Source organism: Anolis carolinensis, chromosome 2 (assembly GCF_035594765.1).
Source record: "Anolis carolinensis isolate JA03-04 chromosome 2, rAnoCar3.1.pri, whole genome shotgun sequence".
Classification (NCBI taxonomy): domain Eukaryota; kingdom Metazoa; phylum Chordata; class Lepidosauria; order Squamata; family Dactyloidae; genus Anolis; species Anolis carolinensis.
The window spans coordinates 42,068,655-42,089,436 of record NC_085842.1 but is presented as its reverse complement, the minus strand read 5'-3'; the positions used below and the strand labels follow the sequence as shown (position 1 = coordinate 42,089,436).

Sequence of the window (20,782 nt, the reverse complement as noted above, 5' to 3'; positions counted from 1 at the left end):
GGAAGCTAGAGCTGACAGATGGGAGCCCAACCTTTAGGTCAGCAGTTCAGCCGGCACAAGGGTTTAGCCCATTGTGCCACCGTGGTTCCACTGTTTTAACAATGTGCCTATATTATATTATGTATTTATTTCCAATATTACTAAATTGCCTCTCAGCCCGCAAGAGGGTTTTGAAAGCCCATATCAAATGAGGTGGTCTTACCTTTCTTTTTTAATATTTTGTTTTACTTTTTACAAAATATACAGTATAATAGTACAGAAATAAGCTGTAATCTAAAATCTTCATTTTGTCTCAAGATGTTCTTTAAGATAGCTATATTGGGTATTCAGATAGATAGTCAACTATTTTAAATTTGTTATCGTATATGATTTCCCACATATGGAAGAAAACACCATACATCCATATCCTTGAAAATGTCAACTTATTAGAGAAACACCACTGACTTCACCTGGAATACTATGTCACATTCTGGGTATTGCAGCTCAAGAGGAAGGCTTTCAAAATGATGAAAGGTCTAGAGGCCAAGTCTTATAAGAAGCATCTTAAGATAAAAGGTAAAGGTTTTCCCCTGACGTTAAGTCTAGTCATGTCTGACTTTGGGGGTTGGTGCTCATCTCCATTTTTAAGCTGAAGTGCTGGCGTTGTTCGTAGACACCTCCAAGGTCATGTGGCCGGCATGACTGCATGGAGCGCCGTTACCTTCCCGCTGGAGCGGTACCTATTGATCTACTCACATTGGCATGTTTTCAAACTGCTAGGTTGGCAGGAGCTGGAGCTAACAGCAGGTGCTCACTCCATTCCCGGAAGCATCTTAGGAGCTGGGTATGTTTAGCCTGGAGAAGAAAATGTTAAGAAGTGGGGGGGGGGATGACTACGTGATTACCATATTTAAATATTTGAAAGGATGTCCAACTGAGGAAGGAGCAAACTTGTTTTCTGGTGCTCCAGAGACTGAGGCATGGAGCAATGGCATGAATTACTGCAAATATAATTCTGTTAGGAAAATAAAATACAACAGTTGTCTCTTCCTTTTCTAATTTAAATGGATGAGAAGACATGAAAAACCACAAATTTCCCAAATGAGGCTATTCTTTCAAATGATAATGAAGAAAGTTGTTGGCAAAATGCAAATGATTTTGAATAGCGATATTTGACAAGTTGAATTCAAGCCAGTTGCAGTCTTTTGTGAATCTATAATATGTATAGATATGTATAGGGCCCCTGGTGGTGACACACTGTGTTAAAGCGCTGAGCTGCTGAACTTGCAGACCGAAAGGTCCCAGGTTCAAATCCCGGGAGCGGAATGAGCGCCCGCTGTTAGCTCCAGCTCCAGCCAACCTAGCAGTTCAAAAACATGCCAATGTGAGTAGATCAATAGGTACCGCTCCGACGGGAAGGTAACGGTGCTCCATGCAGTCATGCCGACCACATGACCTTGGAGGTGTCTACGGACAACACCGGCTCTTTGGCTTAGAAATGGAGATGAGCACCAACCCCCAGAGTCGGTCACGACTGGACTTAATGTCAGGGGAAAATCTTTACCTTTAACTTTTATGATATGTATATTTCAGTTTTACTTTCTGGCCTTTGCTTCAGCTCCTGAACTAGGACAAATTTTCTGTATCAGTTGAATTTTGGAGAAAAATGCATATGTATAATGAGAACTTTTGGAGGCAGGAGCCAGGTATAAACATGGAAATTAATTTTTGTTTCCTATATACCTTATACATGTAGCTGGAAGGGCATTTTATACACAATTTTTTTTTATTAATTTTGTGTGTGAAACAAAGTCTGTGTACACTGAACTATCAGAGAGCAAAAGTATCCCTACCTCAGCTGCCTATGCAGATTTTAGCATTCCAGATAAGGGATAGTCAACCTGTAATCACAACTGACTTTGAAAACTTGTTTTGTTGTAAGTTGTATCACCTTTTAGGGGCAATTTACTTCTCTGTCAAAGAGCCAAAGTGAGAGTACACTACACTGTAGTGCAGACATTGTTCTGAAGGGAAATGCCCGTAGGAGCATGAATTGCCTTGGAGCCACAGCTGTTCTTCTTTTCACTCACAATCCCAGCCAGGAGTCAAGGGGAACAGTAGTCTTCCATCTCCAGACGGCAGCTGTCCCTCTTTATTTGTATGATGACTGGGAGAGAGAAGAGCGCTCTGACAATCTCCCTTTCCCACCTCCATAAGGAATAAGAAAGAGTATTGAGTTTGGGAGTCTAGGCTACTGTTTACTGGAGAATGAAACTAATCCTGTTCCTGCTTTGTGCAGTATCTGGTAAGACTGACAAAGGAAGATAGAAGAAGGAAAAGAAAGAGCAAGGGGGAAACAGGTTGGACAACAGTATTTCTAAAACTTGGGTCCCCCCAATGCTGTTGAACTGCAGTGTCTATAAGCGCTGGCCGTTGACTATTGCCATATAATGCAGTGTAGCAATTGCATTATCCTTGTAGGTCCATGAAATGCACACAGGCAAATGCAATTGAACCTGGGTTAAGCCACTTTATGCAGCTTGACACTGGGCTAAAAAAAATACTGGGAAAGGGCCGAATCCTGAGGCATTATCAGGACCTTTCCTGGTGTTGGTGCAAATGGAACTGCCATCCCGGATTCCAGTGCGGGATCCAGGATTACATCCCCATAGTCATCCCACAGTCCTCTGACTTAGGCAGCCCACAGAGTGGGGTGGTAGTGCCTTTTCTATCCTTCTAGTGCCCCTGCCCTCCACACCAAATGACAGAAAATCCTCCCTTAGCAGTGCTGCCTGTTCAGTACTTACTCATTTTTCCTCATTCGGGGAGCAAAGCTTTGGAGGAGAGCAGAAGGCAGACTCATCCTAAGCTCCTTTGACTCCTGAACAATGAAGCATCAAAAAGTAAAGAGCAGACAGTTTTGGTAAGGGGGTATTTCCTGTAGTATGGGGGGATGGAGGTGCGGGGAAAATGAATAATAATAATAATCATCATCATCATCATCATCATTTAATTACTTATTAATCGGCCTCCATCCAAGGTGCTCTAGGCGATTTACAAGATAAAATTGTAAAGGATAAAAACATACATACAAATATTGATAAAATTAACATAGATCAAAAGCTCTAGTAAAGAGCCAGGTCTTGAGTGCTAGGGTAAAAGGCCCTAACTCACGCATGGCATTATTATATACACATAATAATAATAATAATAATAATAATAATAATAATAATAATAATAATAATAATAATAAATTATTTATATACCATTCTATCTCCCCAAGGGGACTCAGGGTGGTTTCCAACATAGGAAAGCATTCAGTTACCAAACACAGAACATACAGCATGACCATGTTAAAACATCAACATAATTACCAATAACATAACATACTCATGCAAAAATTCAGCCACATACAGTTGCTGATCCATTGGGTAAAATTCAATTACATGAGTATGAAAAGGCTGACACTGTGCTCAGCCAGCCCAGCTGAACTGGATTTGGTATGGCTGGGCTATCGGGCTGGTGTTCCATCAGGGAGGCAGTTCCGAGCCACATTATGTACTTGTGTGGAAGGGTCCTATACTGAATAGGGTTTCGGGGATTCTAACAAGATCTGGGAACCCACATTTAGGAAACACTACTTCACAGGAAGAAAATACCATGCACTAGTGCATTCATAGGCTCCTGTATTCCCACTGTATCAGAGATACCCCATGACATTTGTGATGAGATGTGACAAACTCTGTGGAACAATGTGTCCTAGGATGCGTAATCCTCTCAAATTCAGCCTCCTAAATTGCCTTAATACTGCAGGAGCTCTCACATAATTGGCAGGGATGAATTAGGACAAAATGTTATAGCCAAACTTCCAGCCCTCTCAATCTTTGTCCTCTATGAGCAATGCCTTCATTAGATACTGAGGTGTCTTCCATTTGTGTGGCTGTTTCCAGAGTGAAGGTATTTTCTGTTTCATTGCTATACATCTATTGCACTTTGGGGTCACTTGCGTCATGTAAAAAGTAGTTTAGCAATACCACATTATTGGGTGGTTAGAAACACTGTTGTCACTGGAAGAACTCTGTGGTGCAGCATTCCCATTGGATGCATTTTTTCCAGATTTTTGTTGCAATGGAATGAGCTATTTCTGAATTGTGCATTTCAGATTAGTTGCTATTTATGCTTGGCCACTGATCAGGTTGCATTTTTGGAGATTTGGTAGGTTCCCCCTGTCTCTCCTACTCTCTTGCTGCCATCAGCAGATCTGCAGTTCTCTCCCTGCTCTCCATTTAGCTGAGATTTAGGTGACAGATGTAGATGAAGCTGAGCAGACTCTCAGACTTATCAGATGACATGGCAGAAGAGTGTGACCTTTAAATGATATGGGTTCCCCTGAGTTGTTGAAGATTTTAAGAACAGCAAGAACATGATTTCATTTTCAGTTCAAAAGTGCAGATTGGGGAGATGGGGAAGCCCACACAGTTGCTTCCAATTAGAAATGTGACAGTGTCACTTATTGTAAGTCCATAGACAAGTGCTCCAAAAAGAAAAAAAGCCACTTCTTTAATGTTTAGATTTGCATACATATTTAGATTGTGCCCTGTATCATAAACTCTCAGGGCTCTTTAAAATAAAACCAGGTGAAATTCCTCAGGTCCAAATTATTTGAAGGACTCTATTCTCCCATATGAACTTGGCCATGTTTAGAGATTCATTCTTTCCTACTGACCTTGTAAGTAAATTTGATGAGAACACTAGAAAGGGCCTTCTTGATGGCTTTTCTAGGTTCTGAGATTCGCTTCCCTGTAAGATTAGACTGATGTCTTTGTTGTCTTTTCGCAGCCAGAGAAAGACTTTTTTTAAAAAAACTTGGTAGTCCTTGGATGAGTGAATAATCTTTTCATAATGTACTGGATTTTCTTTTATTCTTAATAAGTTTCAATTTTAATTGTTTAATTACACATCTGTGTATTTTGTTAGTCAAGAGCCACTGTGGTGTAGCAGACTGAGTTTTTTATTACAAATCTGATTATCAGAGTTTCAGTTCTCACTCAGCCATGTAAACCCACTAGTGAAATCATATTCCCTCAGTCTTAAAGGAAAGCAAAGGCAAAATTCCTCTTGAACAAGAGAAGTATGATAGGGATGGATTTTTGGTCATTATAAATCATAAACTACTAATGGAGTCTCCTTCTCTGGAGATATTTAAACAGAGGCAGGATGTGCTTTGATTGTATTTTCCTGCATGGCAGAGAATTGGATCAGATAGCCCCAGTGGTTTCTTCCAACTCAATAATTCTATAATGGCACTTGGTTATAACTGTTGTAAGATGTCTTGAATCCCAAAGTGAAAAAAGTGGGCTATAAATAAATAGAAGTAGTTTAGAATGAGAACGAAAAGAATTACAATAAAATAAGCATTTTAAAATTATAATAAAAATAATGTAAAAATCAAAACAATTTAAAACAACTTTTATGTTTTAGATTCCTTTAACATTTGAATTATTAATTGTTTACTATGTTGTAGAATGCTTATTTCTGGGTAAATTAATGTTGTTCTTGGATAAAATCACTGCCCTCTTTCCCTGACAAATTAAAAGTCAGGTTTCAATTTGGCTCCTGAATAAAATGAACATCAGCACCATTTGGGATTCCAAGGAAAGGCATTCCTCAACCAATTGAAATATCCATCCTCCATGTCCTCATAGAAGAGTTCTCTCCCCCAGATTTCTACTTTATCTCAGAACTAATGAGAGAAATGTTTTCATTTCTTATAAGCTGCCTTATCCAGCTTGGGAATCTTCCAAGAGGTCGGATATTTTTCTTCTATGATTAGACCTTTCTAGGAATCCTTTTTGCAATCTTCATGCCTGGTAACTGGTTAACACCATGAAAATAAGCCAACTCAACTGTTGGTACCCAATCCCAAGACTATGTTTTGAAGACAATTTATATGCTTTGATTGTGGTTCAGTATCAGATTGTAGTTTAAATCTAGCATGAAGGTAATTGAGGTGACTGAATGCAGGTTTCTTAAAGTATTGTTCTAAAATTATAGTTAGCAAGTTTCTGATTAATTTAGCACCAGGGTGTCAACCTGTATTAAACAAATAAATGAAGATGTTTTTTGCAATAGAAGAGGTAGAAGACAATGAATACGAGCACACACCATGAATTTTCTTCATTTTTTAGCTTAGGCACGATTCAGATTTCTTTTTTTAATGTAGCTTAATGAAACAAGTGAATGTAGCCTTGTGCCCTCTTGATAAGTTGAGTTACAGCTTCCATTGCCCCAATTAGAATAACCATTGAACCTGATGGTTGGGCATAGTAGGAATTATAGTCAACTTGTCTGGTGGATCCCAGTTTGGATAGTTCCAATCTAATCACTGTATTGGTCTGTTTGCGAGTGGTGAACATCTTTAGACATTATCATTAGGATGCTATAATTTTTAAAAACCACATAGAAATCTACTCTGGTCTGGAAAATGAGTTTTTTTTCAATCTAAAATAATTTAGAGAGAAGCTACAACCTATTTAAAAGATACATTTTGCCTCCCAAAGGCACCCATTCATTCCTTTTTCAGAGAAAAATTGTGTTGGGTGGTAATCTGAATTTGGTTTCCAAACTAACCTTGGGATCACATGAAGCTTGGGGCTGCTGTCTGCCCTTCACTTTGGTAGCAATATGCTTCTCCTTACAAAAAGAAATACTTTTAAAAAGATTTCCCGGAATCTTTCTTTTGTAAATTCAATATCCAAGTTTTTCAATTTTTCATTTTTCTACTGATGTTTCATGTGCTGGATGTCAATTTGATCTTCTTAATGGAAAACTTCAAGTGAATTACAGTTTCACAAACACTTTCAAGAAGAGACAACAAAGAGTCTTGTGGCTGTTTAAAGACTAATGGATTAATCATAGTATACAGTTTCAATTTTATCAGATGTAGGATTTGTTATCACAGATTTTCAGGTTTATATTAGGGGTGGTAAAATGGAATGGGAGGGACGTCAGAATTAGATCATGGGGAAATTGACAGATTAAATTTATCCAGATGGAGTGCTGTGCATATTTAGCACTCAAAAATATGGGTTTTAATCCCTGTATATTCAGCTTGTGGTGCTGCATGTCATGTGCCATCGTTTTTTTCTGGCAGATTCTTCATTTTTAACAGTTACCTGATAGGAGGGAGGTACAGTGTAAATCGTCCATGCTGGGAATAGCTGTACCAATTGAATCTGGCCAATTCAGATGGCTGAAAATTTGGCATATGTCTCTTTGAACAGAGAGGAGAGAATGGATAATTTAAGACATAAAAGAAAGAGAAACAAAACTGACCCATTTGTTCATCTGTAAATAGTGCACAAATGCTTTGGGTGGAATTGTAAGCAGTGATGTCAGAAGGAAGTGAAATGTGGAAAGTGCAGCCAGTGAGTAAATTATTTGCTTTTCAGTTGCATAACCAGCCCTTATCTCTAAACATTAGAAATATAATCCTAGGATTGTGGAATCTTGACTTCTAGTATCAAGTTGTGCATTCATTGTAACATTGTGTAAAGTGGACCCTCAATATTTGCTGGGGCTTCACTTGAGGACCCCCCCTGTCGATTTTATACAATGGTATAAATTGGTGCTTTTTCTATAAAATAGCAAATCAAGGTTTGCCTGTTTGTGAGAAGGGTGGTATTTTCAAACTGTTGATGTTTGAATCTGTGGATATCAGTGGCTATGGAAAGCCAATTGTATCCTGTTTTTAACCTGTTCAGAAACTTAGCCTAGAAGAGAATGCCAGTTAGGAAAGTAAAGATTCATGAAGGGGAAAAAATGCACTGAATTTAATTTCCTTGGGCTTCCTTCCCTTCCTCCCACTGTTTTCTTAAATAATACTGAGCAGGAAAACCCTCCTAGGCTGGTAGTAAGGGTGGTTTGTACTCATTGTGTACACCCCAGATGGTTCATAAAAATCCTTTGAAATGCCATCTGTCAGGCGTGTGTCCAGCCAACAGCCTGTCATTTCGCTAAGAAAAGGAGGAGGCGGGGATTCCCTTCTCCTTGTTTTCTTTACTCCTTTTCTGAAAGGCGGGTTGGGAACATTTGCTTAGATGCAAGAAGCCAAGACACATCATCACACCATATGACAGTGTGGAATGTGGGTGTTTTGTAACCCCCGTTGCACCCACAGAATGACAAGAGGCAGTCTCACTGAAAGTAGTAGTTTACATATGATGTCAGTGAGTGTTTCTGTCTTGCCAATTTCTTATAGATACTAGGCTAGGTGATTGTAAGTGCATTCCTTTTTTGTGCAGAAGCAAACCCCAATGAGATGGCTTGAGTTGACCTAAGTGTGAATGAATAAATCTGTAACCCAGATAATACTGTACTCTGGATGCCCCGGGTAAGCACTAAGCTAACATGTGCATGAAGGAACAAATTCCATTTGACTCAAATGTGTTTGAATGTCCATCTACTGAAGCAGAGGATGCAGAGTTCAAAACACTATGGTGATGCAAACACTGTACACATAGTCATGTGTGTCTCAGTCTCAGGAGTCCCTCCAATTTCTCTCTGCTCTCTGAAAGATGTTTGGAGAGAAAGCTGAGCACTTTCTACTTATTTCAGTCATTCTCAACAAAATGAATACAGGTTGAGCATCCCTTAATTGGAATTCTATAATTTAAAGTACTACAAAATCATCCACATGAGTTGCTGAGATAGTGACATCTTTGTTTTCTGATGGTTCAGTGTACACAAAATTTGTTTCACATACAACTTTACTTAAAATATTTGTATAAAATTACTTTTCATTTATGTGTATATACTGTTTATGAAACATAAATGATTTTCATGTCCGGACTTGGGTCACATCTCCAAGATATCTCGTTTTCTATGTATATTCAAATACAGTTATTCACATATCCAAAGATGTCTGAAATCAGTCAATGTAAAAGTATAGAATGCTTTGATTTATATGTACAATTTTCTGAACATAAAAATTCCTTCAGTGTCTGTAAAGATGCCACACTCTGCTGAAGCAAAATACAGCTGCAACTTTAAGGTCTTGGCTTTCTCAGGAAATTAAGGACACTGACATGAAACAAATAGAATTATTCAAATATTAGAAAATTAATCTGCAGTTCTGACGGATATGATGTAACGCACATAAAGGTGGAGAGGAATGTTCAAGTTACACCCATTGTCATAAAAAGACAGGTGGAAAATGTGAGGCTGAATGCTAATAAATTTCTAATGCAAGTTGTGGCTTATAGAGGAACACTTTGTGAAATTAAAGAAAGAAAACCTAATCTATATTTTTAATATAAATCAAATTATGGTACTTGGGATTTATGATATCTTGTATAACCTTTATGTAAAAAGCAGCTTGAGAGATATTTCCATTTCTGTCTGTCTGTCTGTCTGTCTATTTGTCTATCTTGCAAGCATCAGAGGTGCTTAGATAGAGGAGAGCAATTTTCAGTTTACAGTGAAACAGTTATAAGATTGTAAACAGAAGTGACATATGATACATGACTTATTATTTAGTCCCCCCCAGTAATTCAATAATTCAATTACTATAGCAGAAATAAGCTACAATCGGATAAACATAACAGATTAATGCAACTGTGACTATTTTAGTTACTTTTACATTGGCAGAGAGTATGTGGCTACACTGAATAAACCTGCTTTGTAGCACAGACCAGCAACATTTAGCATTGTGGTTGCTGCACCAACTTAGCCTGCCTTTATTAAACAGCTAAAAACATGGTTCTTCAAATGTGCTTTCGAATAATCAGTGACATGTTAGACCCCTGTCAGTGACTTACTGTTTCCTCGCACTTTATTTCCCTCCTATCTCTCCAAACACAAATTATCTCAGGAAATGTTTGACACTTGTCCAGGCACTTTATTAACGGTCTTGAAATCATGGACTTTTGACCTGATTGCCCCCATTTTATCCATGGATGGTGATGTCCATTTTATTACCTTCCCTATCTGTCATCATGGTTGTTTCTGTATCTTGCATTTTTAATTTGTTTATTATAACTGAATGTTATGTTGATAATTGTTTTTACTTACCTACATTGGTTTTAACTATCATATTTGTTTTGTTTTGGGCTTGGCCCCATGTCCCTTCGGGGAGATGGTGGCGAGATAGAAAAATAAAGTGTTGTTTTTGTTGTTGTAACTGTTTAACTGCTTTTAGAAAGTGGCAAAATAAAAAGTTATGTCACAAATTTTGAGCTGTCATGGTAACCTAACTATGAGTGATTAAGTTGTAACCAGTTACTTTTAAGGTAACTGCCCTGGATGCATGGCAATCAATTAAGTAAATCCCCTAATTGTCCAAGGTTTCTAGAGTGCCATCAGCTCTGGTCAACTCAATGGTCTCTCAGAATTGTGTGAAATGACTTTGTGGTAGGGAAGAGGGATAACATGTTAGGTTAAAGGAGACTTATAAAACACATTTTGATGTGGTATATTATTTATGCACTTGATTAAATTGTTTTTCTGATTTTTGGATGAACCTTTGGTTATTTCTGAGTCTAGTGGCTCTTAATGTGAAAAGAAGGTGCATCTTAACCCACACATGTTGAGATTGAGCATCTCTTCCCTGGAGCCAGCAGTTTGAGTATTGAACTAGGGCTCTGGAAAATAGAGTTTGAAGTCTCACTTGAAAACCCAATGGATGACCTTGGGCAAGTCACATAGCTTCAGATAACTCTATGATAAATTGACCTGAGGGTTTCTCTAAGTTGGTGCGACTTGGAGGCATATGGTGACAACCAACCCACCTCCCTGTTTTTGGATAAGGGGCTACCTATGTAGCATAAAGTCATAGTGGTGCCCCATTTTGTCATTATGCTTTGCTACATGTCCTCTCTCTCCTGAAGGTTCCATTTGAGGTTTTGACAGTATTCTTTCCATCAGTCTCATCATAATGCAGTGTTGGCTTTCTTTTGATGGTACTTTAGTGTGAATACTGATGTCATGTTTCCTTTCCTCCCTTTCTCTTACATAGGCACAACTCGACCTCCACGAGAAGGTGAAGTGCCTGGTGTGGACTACAACTTTTTGACTGTGCAGGAGTTTCTTGAGCTAGAGAAAAGCGGGACTCTTCTTGAAGTAGGAACCTATGAAGGTATGTTACAGGAATGAGGTGTCTCAACCAGACGTATAGGTGATGAAATGAGGTGTCCCCGAACTCCTGATAATACTCTTTAATGTTTTTATTGTGACACCACTCCCATTCTGCCTCTAGAAAAAAGCATGTTTTAACCCTTTAAAATTAAGGGTAGACGTATTCATGAGGTTACCTGTTGACACATGGTGACTATTAATTTCATAGGATTTTCTTAGGCAGAGAATACTTAAGAGGTGGTTTCACCTGTTCTTTCCTCTGAGATATTGCTTACAGCATCTGGTATTGATCGGCTGTCTCACATCCAAGTACTAACCAGGGCTGACTCTACTTAGCTTCTAAACTCAATGGGATCTGATGTTTTTAAGGTATTTGGATTCTCATTTCATAGATGCTTAATCTAAGGCTGGATCTATCTCAGGATCTGATCCCAAATTATCTGCATTGTACTGGATTATATGAGTCTATACCGCCAGATCATTTGAGATAAGCAGATAATATGGGATCAGATCCTGGGATATAGCACAGTGTTGATCCAGCCTAAATGAGTTTGAAAGAAACAGAAACTGCTTCTGCTCTTCAGTCCTCTTTAATTATTTAGCCAATAACAAGTGCATCTTGTGGAAATTCACCAACATAGGTTTTATGTTTATATGGAACTCCTATATACCTTTTCCCATAGTGCATCATACACAACACTGTATGAAACAGGTCACATACAGACACAAGCAGCAGTAGTAAAAAATGATCCGCATTCTACATTTTGAAGAATCTGGTCCCATGTTAATTTTCAAGTCAACCTGTGCACAGCTATTCACATGCATGTACAATGTACTGGAGCTTTTGCTTAATCCTTGATTCAAGTATGTCCTGTAATAAAATTGCTCATCACATTTTGGATTTAAATATTTTGGATTGTCTGTATGTACTTATGACTTTGCATTAAAGACAGGAATGTGTTGTGTTTTTGTGGGCTTCAATTCCTGTTAGCCTCAGTTAACATAGTCCATAGTGAGCCATAGTGGGAGGTGTAGTACAACTGCATCTGGAAGGCCATAGGTCTGTTGTTAATGCCTCCTGTAAACCTTTATAACATTGGATTTCATTGGTTTGTTCATGGTGCTTCAGGTCATTTGGTTCTTGTAACATGGAAAATCGATGTAAAACCACCTAGGGGAAAGTTGCACCAAATCCACTAGGACTTTCTCCTATGTTATTTGCATAGGGTCATTCTGTTAATGGTCATGCATATGTGTGTGTTTTTTTATCTCAGCTTTTCCATGTTTATCCAGGCTAAAAAATGCATCTTCTTTTGAAACTTAGAGAAGTTTTCAGTTACACAATTGAGAAGCAAGGATTCTTAACATTTTTCATTTGCAGACATATAGGAGTTCAAACAGGAGCTATTTCATAGTGGAATACTCTGCCTCAAAGTGTAATGAAGTCTCCTTCCTTGGAGTTTTTAAAGCAGGGTCTGGATGACCATATGTGGGGGATTCTTTGAATGCGTCTTTCTGCATGGCAAGAGTTTGGACTGAATGGCCCTTGTGGTCTCTTCCGACTATGATTCTATGAGCACAGTAATGAAAGCCAAACTAGTGGATGAATTTTGGAAGTCTGGGTCCCCTTGCTCTATCTCTCAGCTTTGGCAGAAATGAGAATCACAGTGACCTTTTCAGGTTTGTTGTGATAATCAGTGGAGAATTGTGAAGCACTGCTAGCACATAGTGTTTATAGGAAACAAACACATCACTTCAGTCTATACTGCTGTAACATTCAGGGCTGCTCGTGACTTTTGTTTGCAAGTTTGGTAGGAATGCTCCATGCACCTTTATTATTTTGAGAAATATAGTTTATGGTAATGCACCATATTGTAGAATCCAACTATACAAAAATCTTGAGAGAAATATATATGAAAAATAAAGGCATATATTCCTTTAAATGTGAATTCTGAAAAGATAAGAGATTTATATTGTAGAAGTATATCAGAAATGCAGTTATAGAATGTTTTTGTCAAGACAGGTGAGTTGTGTGTGTGCGTCAGTAAAGTTTTTTTTCTGTGCTCAGTTATTATATTCAAGAGTAATTTAAAATGTTGTGGTTCCTCCTTTGGGCATAACACAGATTCATCCCAAAGGAAGCGGAAATCATTCTTAATTAGTTCCTTTCAAAATAATAGAAAACTGTGCAATTGAGACAATGAAGAGTCCATTTCGTTATGATCAAAAACAATTAATTGGCTACTCAATTATATATAATTGCAGATTCCATTGTGTTACATGTTAATATATATACAGTAGAGTCTCACTTATCCAACCTTCACTTATCCAACGTTCTGTATTATCCAACACAGTTTACCTTTTAGTAGTCAATATTTTTGTAGTCAGTGTTTTCAATACATTGCTATGTTTTGGTGCTAAATTTGTAAATACAGTAATTACTACATAACATAACGTTACCTTGTATTGAACTGCTTTTTCTGTTGATTTGTTGTAAATCATGATATTTTGGTGCGTGATTTGTAAAATCATAACGTAATTTGATGTTTAATAGGCTTTTCCATAATCCCTCCTATTATCCAACACTTTCACTTATCCAACATTTTGCTGGCCCGTTTATGTTGGATAAGCGAGACTCTACTGTATATATATATATATGTGTGTGTGTGTGTGTGTGTGTATACACACACACACACACACACACACACACACACACACACACACATATATATATATATATATATATATATATATATATATATATATTAGTATTACTCTGAAATTATTTCCAAATAAATAGCTTCCCATACCTTTGCTCTTAGTATGAGACCAAGGATCAGAGCTTCAGATAGGAAACACGTCCACTTTCGTTGCTCTTGTCAGTTGTTTCCACTCAGCTGAGCAGGACATTCAGGTAACATTGGGGGGGGGGAGGGGGGCGGATTGGGAGAGCTTTCAGCCTTTCAATAACACTGCCCACATAACTAAGGAATAGTTCTTCTTCTTCTGTGCTAATTTCCCTTGTGGACTCCTTTCAAGTTACTGCAACTAAGCAAGACTGGAAGGATATTTTTTGGAGGTAATTAATTCTCATCACTCAGTAAAGTGTTTGGAAAATTGCAGTTACTTATCACAGTATTGGCCAAGGAGCTTGTTATGTTATTTACTTGCTGGGCATATTACTTTTCTATTACAGTAGGCTTGTATATTACCTGAGGGCAGGGCCACAGCCAGAAAAAAAAAATCGGGGGTGGGTGGGTGGGTGGGGGGTTGAAACTTGTTTTTAGTGAATCATGAAGAGTAGTTCCATAATGCAAAATAATTTAGAAATCAGACTCCATCATAAACTTGAGTGGACACTCAAGACAGATTAACTTCAGTGGACACTCATGGGTATTTGGTTAACCATTAAAATTCATGAATAAATCATGATTTTTTTTAAAAAAAAAAAACCTGAAAATTTTTAAGGGGGAGGGGGTTGAACCCCATTTTTTGTCTGTAATCATATTTTTCATACTTAAAATGAGAGATGTCTTCAGTTTCCAGCTGAGACATCCCATAAAATTGTTCTAGAGGATCTAGTGATGCCTAATGATCTTTAGAATCTCCACTGCAATTCTATGGTCAACCTTTGGCTGAACATCTGGTGGAAATTAGGTTCCTCCAGGATGGTTGAAGTTCCTGCTTTTTGCCACTCAACGCATAGAAGGAGTGATTTCTTTTTTTGGTAAGAGTGAAGGTACAATATTCACATCGACTCATGGATAACTTGACTCAGACTTTTGTGGTTGATTTTTGGACTAAATTTCTCAATTGTTATATGAGCAAATAGGGTATATGCTTGCTCATTCCACTACATCTGAATAACTCTTCATGGGTACAGATCAGCAGTCATGGTACAGTGCACATGTGTTGAATATTACATGTGAAAAACTCCAAGGTGCAGGGCTTTAGGCTCCACTCACTGACCACATTAAACTCTCCTTTAATCATAAGGTATTGTGACTCTTGGGTGGAAAAGGCTTCTCTGCCTTTGATTTATGTCCATGAGTTTACCCACTTTTGTTCAGTTATGCACAGAAATAACTTAGCTGCATCTTATTGTGTTGGAACTGTGGCATTTTTATAGCACTGCAGTTGTAGTTTAGGAAGGAAATATAAATTAAATCAAATGGTTTTTGTGGTCTTAATAAGTGAGGAAAATTAGTGGTTGCTCTTCTCAAGGAATTATACACTGCCATCTACAGAGCAAAGAATTTTTATGCACCATTCAAATAGCATCTAAAACCCAGCATACAGGATAACAAGTTAAAGATCACCCATTTATTTCTAACTGTTCACTTATGGTTGGTTAACGAAGTTAAAATGAAGCTATATTACAAAAAGAAAGTGACGGCCAAGTTGTTTTTCTGCTGCAAAAGACTGACATTTTCCAGTCATTTGCAAAAATAAAGGAACTTTGCAAAGTAATTAAAGAATTTTTGAGGTAACTTGACAAGAATTCTTCAGATTTTCTGCTGTTCTCTCATCAATGTCAAGATGGTTTCTTTTAAAAAGAACCAAAAAAGTAAAAGGAAACAATGGAAAAGCAACAAGAACCAGAAGTAATACAACAGTGAGATGTGTAATGAAAGTGGATTATGTAGTTAGAAAGAGGAACAAATCTCATTGGAAGAATAACTTTGAAAAAGATCTACTCAGTTCAAGTGCTTATAGGAACTCTTGAGAATAGAGCTTCTGGAAATCTCAAGCAACTAGCAATAAATTAGAAGAAATAATACCGGTACTTCATTTTTCAAGTTGTTTTTATAAAAGAGTAAAGCAGTGTTACATAAGTTAGGTTTTTCTTTATTTGTTTTATTACTATATGTCAATATTAATATAAGTCAATACAGAGTTTATGGTATGGTATAATATAGAGTATAGAAATTAAGCCTATTTTTAATAGTAACTTTCAGGCAACCATAAACATTTTTCTGACATATACAAATCCCTGTGGGTGGCAGTTAATTGAGAGTCTACTGTAGTGTCTCAGGGACCCTCGAGTCATGACTCCGTTGCCATTATGGATCGGACCGAAGAAGATATGGGGTTTGTGCTGACTCCGCAAGATTCTGCTCCCTTTCAGATGTCCCCTGTTGACAATTTTAGCCCACAGTTAATTAAAAAGGCCTTTGAGCCAGAGCCCGGTTCTCCAGAGAGCGCTCCTTTTGACCGAAGATTGTTTTGGGAAACATCTCGCTCGGAGAAGCAGAGTCAGAGAAAAAGCACTAGATTAGCGGAGAGAGCAAGCGTTAATTAAGCCAGTTCCCTTGAGAGTTTCCCGGGAGGATTGCATCTGGCAAGTTGTTGACTTTAGTCCACTTTCCCTTGGGAAAGAGTGTTCAGACACCTGGCTGGAGGGGAGATTGTAGTCCCATAAAAGTTCTGGGCGCCGACTGACCTTTGCGGTGTTCAACGTGTCAGTTGAGGAATTCACATCGACTCTAGTTCTGCAACGCGCTACTCTCGAGTAGACCGGGCATTGCATCTCGTCTCCCTGCCAAGCCTGGACAGCGATTCAGCTCTACCACGACTAACTTTGCCTTGCCTTGTATCCTAGCCAGCTTAGAAGTTTGAGTGTGTTTCGGTTATCGGATTTAAAACTTTGAACTCTAATACTGGACATCTACTTTCACATTACTGGACTATATTTGACCTTTTCTGAAAGGACTATTGCTGGACTATATACTCTGCTTATTTTTGGTTGTCTCCTTTATTTCTTTAATAAAGATATTAGATTGTTTATTGGCCTCCGTGTCTGGTTCCCAGTGCTCACGCTGCCCTGAGGCGTCACAGTCTACTGCGTTTCAGATGTTACTGCTATGTCATCTATTACTTGTCACTAGGGGGAAGACATGTCATTTCATGCTCTTCTAAATATATATGTATACCAGAGCACCTGGTGGCGCAGTGGGTCAAACTGCTGAGGTGCTGAACTTGCTGACCAAAAGGTCGGTGGTTTGAATCCAAGGAGCAGGGTGAGCTCCCACTGTTAGCCCCAGCTTCTGCCAACCTAGCAGTTCGAAAACATGCAAATGTGGGTAGATCAATAGGTACCACTCTGGTGGGAAGGTAATGACATTCCATGCAGTCATGCCGGCCATATGAATTTGGAGTTGTCTACTGACAATGCCGGCTCTTTGACTTTGGGGGTTGGTGCTCATCTCCATTTCTGAGTCAGACACAATTAGACTTAATGTCAAGGGGAAACCTTTACCTTTATATATATACTGCCATGGCACAATGCTACACACACACACACACACATACTCAGTTTAAGGTGCTCAATTTGAAACATTTTACATTATTTAAATTAGATTAACATAAGCTCTTTTCCTGTGCAATGTTGTTTCATTGATTGAGAAACTATAAAATGTTTTTACTGTTTAAGTACAATTTCTGGGATATCATTGTAGATTTAAATTTATGAATAGTATAACCTTGGGTTTTTATTTTGAAGCCTCACGTGTGTTCATCTTCTCTCTAAAAGCACAGTTTTAGAAACTCTTGGGACTAGAGTAGATGTGTTGTCCTTTCCATTTCAGTAAAACAAAGTGAGTTACAGACAGAACTCCAATCACGCTAATGGCTTAACCGTTGCATGCTGAGCTTTAATTACTGTAATCTGCCAATAATATACGTTTAGATCAGACTGAGATGTGATTCGGGGAAGAAAAATGGCCTTCAGCTTTTGTTTTATTTCAGTCATTTGATGCAGTTTGCACATTTCTGAGGTCCAGCATGTACCTCTTTCAGTCAGATTGGAGCAGGGTCATAGTGATCAGGAAAGGAAAATGTATTTTTGATTAAGCTTCTTTTGGTCAAATACTTGAGACTTGGACCTTGGAAAGATATTCACCAGTCTTTTTTGCAATGGTTTCTTTTTGATTATATTAGTTCTCTTATCTCTACAATATTTGAAATATTTTATTTGTTCACAGTGAATGATGGTGATTTTTCACCTTATTTCTAATGCCAATGAATTTTACTTTAACATGAGTTGGCCATACTATTTTAGGTTCAGAAGTGTTGAATTCGTAAATAATATATTGTTACAGTTCCCTTTTGTGAGTAAAACATTGTTCATTCTGCTGCCAAGGTGAAAAGGGGTTGTTATAATTGGGTGTAGGCAGAGAGCTGAAATGTGCTGTATTGTAGCATTTTTATTTTTCCAGTAATGTAATGTTTTATAGCAGCAGTTCTCAACCAAATGTTTTGACTTTCAACTCTCAGAAGTCCCAACCAGGATTCTGGATTTTAACATCCAAAACATCTGGAGGAACAAAGACTACCAACAATGTTGTTGTTTTTTGATGCCCACAAAAATATTGATAGGGAGGGGGAGTTCTGAGGCATTCCAGAGGAGAACAACTATAGGCCCCAAATAAAAGATAAGAGCTGTTCAGGATCTCACTAAAGATCTTGGTAGACTGGGATCCTTTTTTCCTGCACTAATTAGATGCCATTGGAAAGTAACAAAGAGAACATGAGTCATCTTTCAGTAGTTAAAAAGTAAACAATTGATCATCGGTTTACACACAGCCATACATAAACAGGCAAACATACACAAAGGAGTCTTGTAGCAGCTTTGAAACCAGTTGATAGAAAGAAGTTTGAAGCATAGGCTTTTGTATCTTGGTTCAGCTTCATCAGATGCATGGTTGACAGCATTATTGTTTTATTCTGTCGCAAAAAGAAAGAAAGCAAAAACCTTATCATACAATAGCCAGAGATTTTTCATTAAGATTATTATTTGTACATGCAGATATAATGAAAACACCATGTTAATACATGTAATGTACTAAGATGTCTTCATCATAGTTCAGAATGCATCCTAGTTATCTCTCTGCCCGGCCTTGGTTTGAAGTTTCCTTGTTCCACAACCATCACCTTGACATTAGGGACAGATTGTCCTGGGAGACATAAATGTTCTGGCACTGATTTCTGAATATTGACATTTTTGCTATCAGTTTTGTCCATGTATTATTTTGCATTGTTTCTTCTGTGTAGAATGCAAGAGAACATTATCTGAAAAAGATGAATAAATCTGCTTCTGTTGTATGTAACATTCGTAGGACCTATGAAGTTGCCAGAGTACATGTGAGACTAGAGGTGGTATCTAGCTTTGTAGCAGGGTCATATCCTAACATTTCCATCAGTCTTGTATGGCATGGACTAATCAAAGTTTTTGGAAGGGCGATATTATAATCCAGAATGGGTTGTGGCTCCTTGATGAAATGTTTGAATAGTCATCGTTTATAACTTGTAGGTGACCTGTTGTGACGTTCTGTTGTTTTCTGTGCAGGGTTTAGTGTGCCCTGCCTTTTCCATTTGCTGTTGTGTTTTACCTCCATGTAGAAATCCAGTTACATAGTCAGATCTTCAGGTGTGGTCCACATAGAAATCTTCTTTCATTGTCATGCTGTAGAGCAGTGGTTCTCAACCTGTGGGTCCCCAGGTGTTTTGACCTACAACTCCCATAAATCCCAGTCAGTTTACCAACTGTTAGGATTTCTGGGAGTTGAATTCTTTGCCTGGTGCAGAATGTGATTAGACTGATTGCAATATTTTATGAGTTTATGAGATGGGATGATCTCTTTTCTTTTTTCTTTGGAGAAGATAATTTCACCTGATAGTTGGTCTCCTTAGAGAATCACAGATTCTGTGTGTTCAGTTCACATCTAAGTTCTTTATTGTTGGTGTTGTTACATTTATTTGTTTATTTATCTTTATCCACCTAAGATCAAATTTCTCCTCAGTCATGAAGTTCACTATCCATTAATTTTAAATCAAGGTAGGCATCACTACCTTGGGTACCTGTCCACTGATTACACCTCTGTAAGGGAAGAAATCATTCCATCTTTGCAGTCTTCTCAGTTGCCTGCCCTTCTGTGTAGGTCAGACAACAGTAAAGATAAATAATGTTAGACCTCGGTATTTTTCCCTCACCTCAAGTCTCCAGTTTTCATGGAAAAACTTTAAACAACAGGGTTGTATTTTTTTTGGGGGGGGGGAGGGGGATTAGCCTGTGCATAAATCTCCTGCCAGGAAAGCTTTCTCCCCCGCCCTCTCTCTATATGTGTGTGTGTTACAAAAGGAGCTCTTCTAGCTGGTCATTCGGTTTGCTTCTATTTGCACATCCTATTCGATTTCAATTTCCAAGTGTCAGTCTTGATTTGGGGCAATTGGTATGCCGTGTTTCTTTTATTAGTAAAACAAACGCTCCTTATCCCATCTTCTTCAGTTAAGTGAAAGGGGATAACCCACTCATTTCGCTTTGATCAAAAAACACCCCCTTTAACAAGGGCTTCTGTCTTAATTTCAAATAGGAAACTATGTTCTATGCAGTCTGAGTCATAGAATCATAGAATCATAGAATCATAGAATCATAGAATCATAGAATAGTAGAGTTGGAAGAGACCTCATGGGCCATCCAGTCCAACCCCCTGCTAAGAAGCAGGAAATCGCATTCAAAGCACCCCCGACAGATGGCCATCCAGCCTCTGCTTAAAAGCCTCCAAAGAAGGGGCCTCCACCATGGCCCGGGGGAGAGAGTTCCATTGTCGAACAGCTGTCACAGTGGAGGAAGTTCTTCCTGATGTTCAGGTGGAATCTCCTTTCCTGTAGT

General features: G+C 38.2%; 1 protein-coding gene across 25 annotated transcripts in view; it reads left to right on the top strand.

Moving 5' to 3' along the window:
• Positions 1-20,782, top strand: part of magi1 (membrane associated guanylate kinase, WW and PDZ domain containing 1) — a 617,355-nt gene that overhangs the window by 447,875 nt on the left and 148,698 nt on the right. For 24 of the 25 annotated variants that reach the window (XM_062973798.1, XM_062973809.1, XM_062973808.1 and 21 more), the window contains exon 3: positions 10,994-11,113. In XM_062973798.1, the coding sequence (XP_062829868.1) occupies positions 10,994-11,113 (120 nt within the window). Of the gene's footprint in view, positions 1-10,993; positions 11,114-20,782 lie in introns of those variants that run through there. The other variant, XR_010003824.1, reaches the window with a different exon arrangement.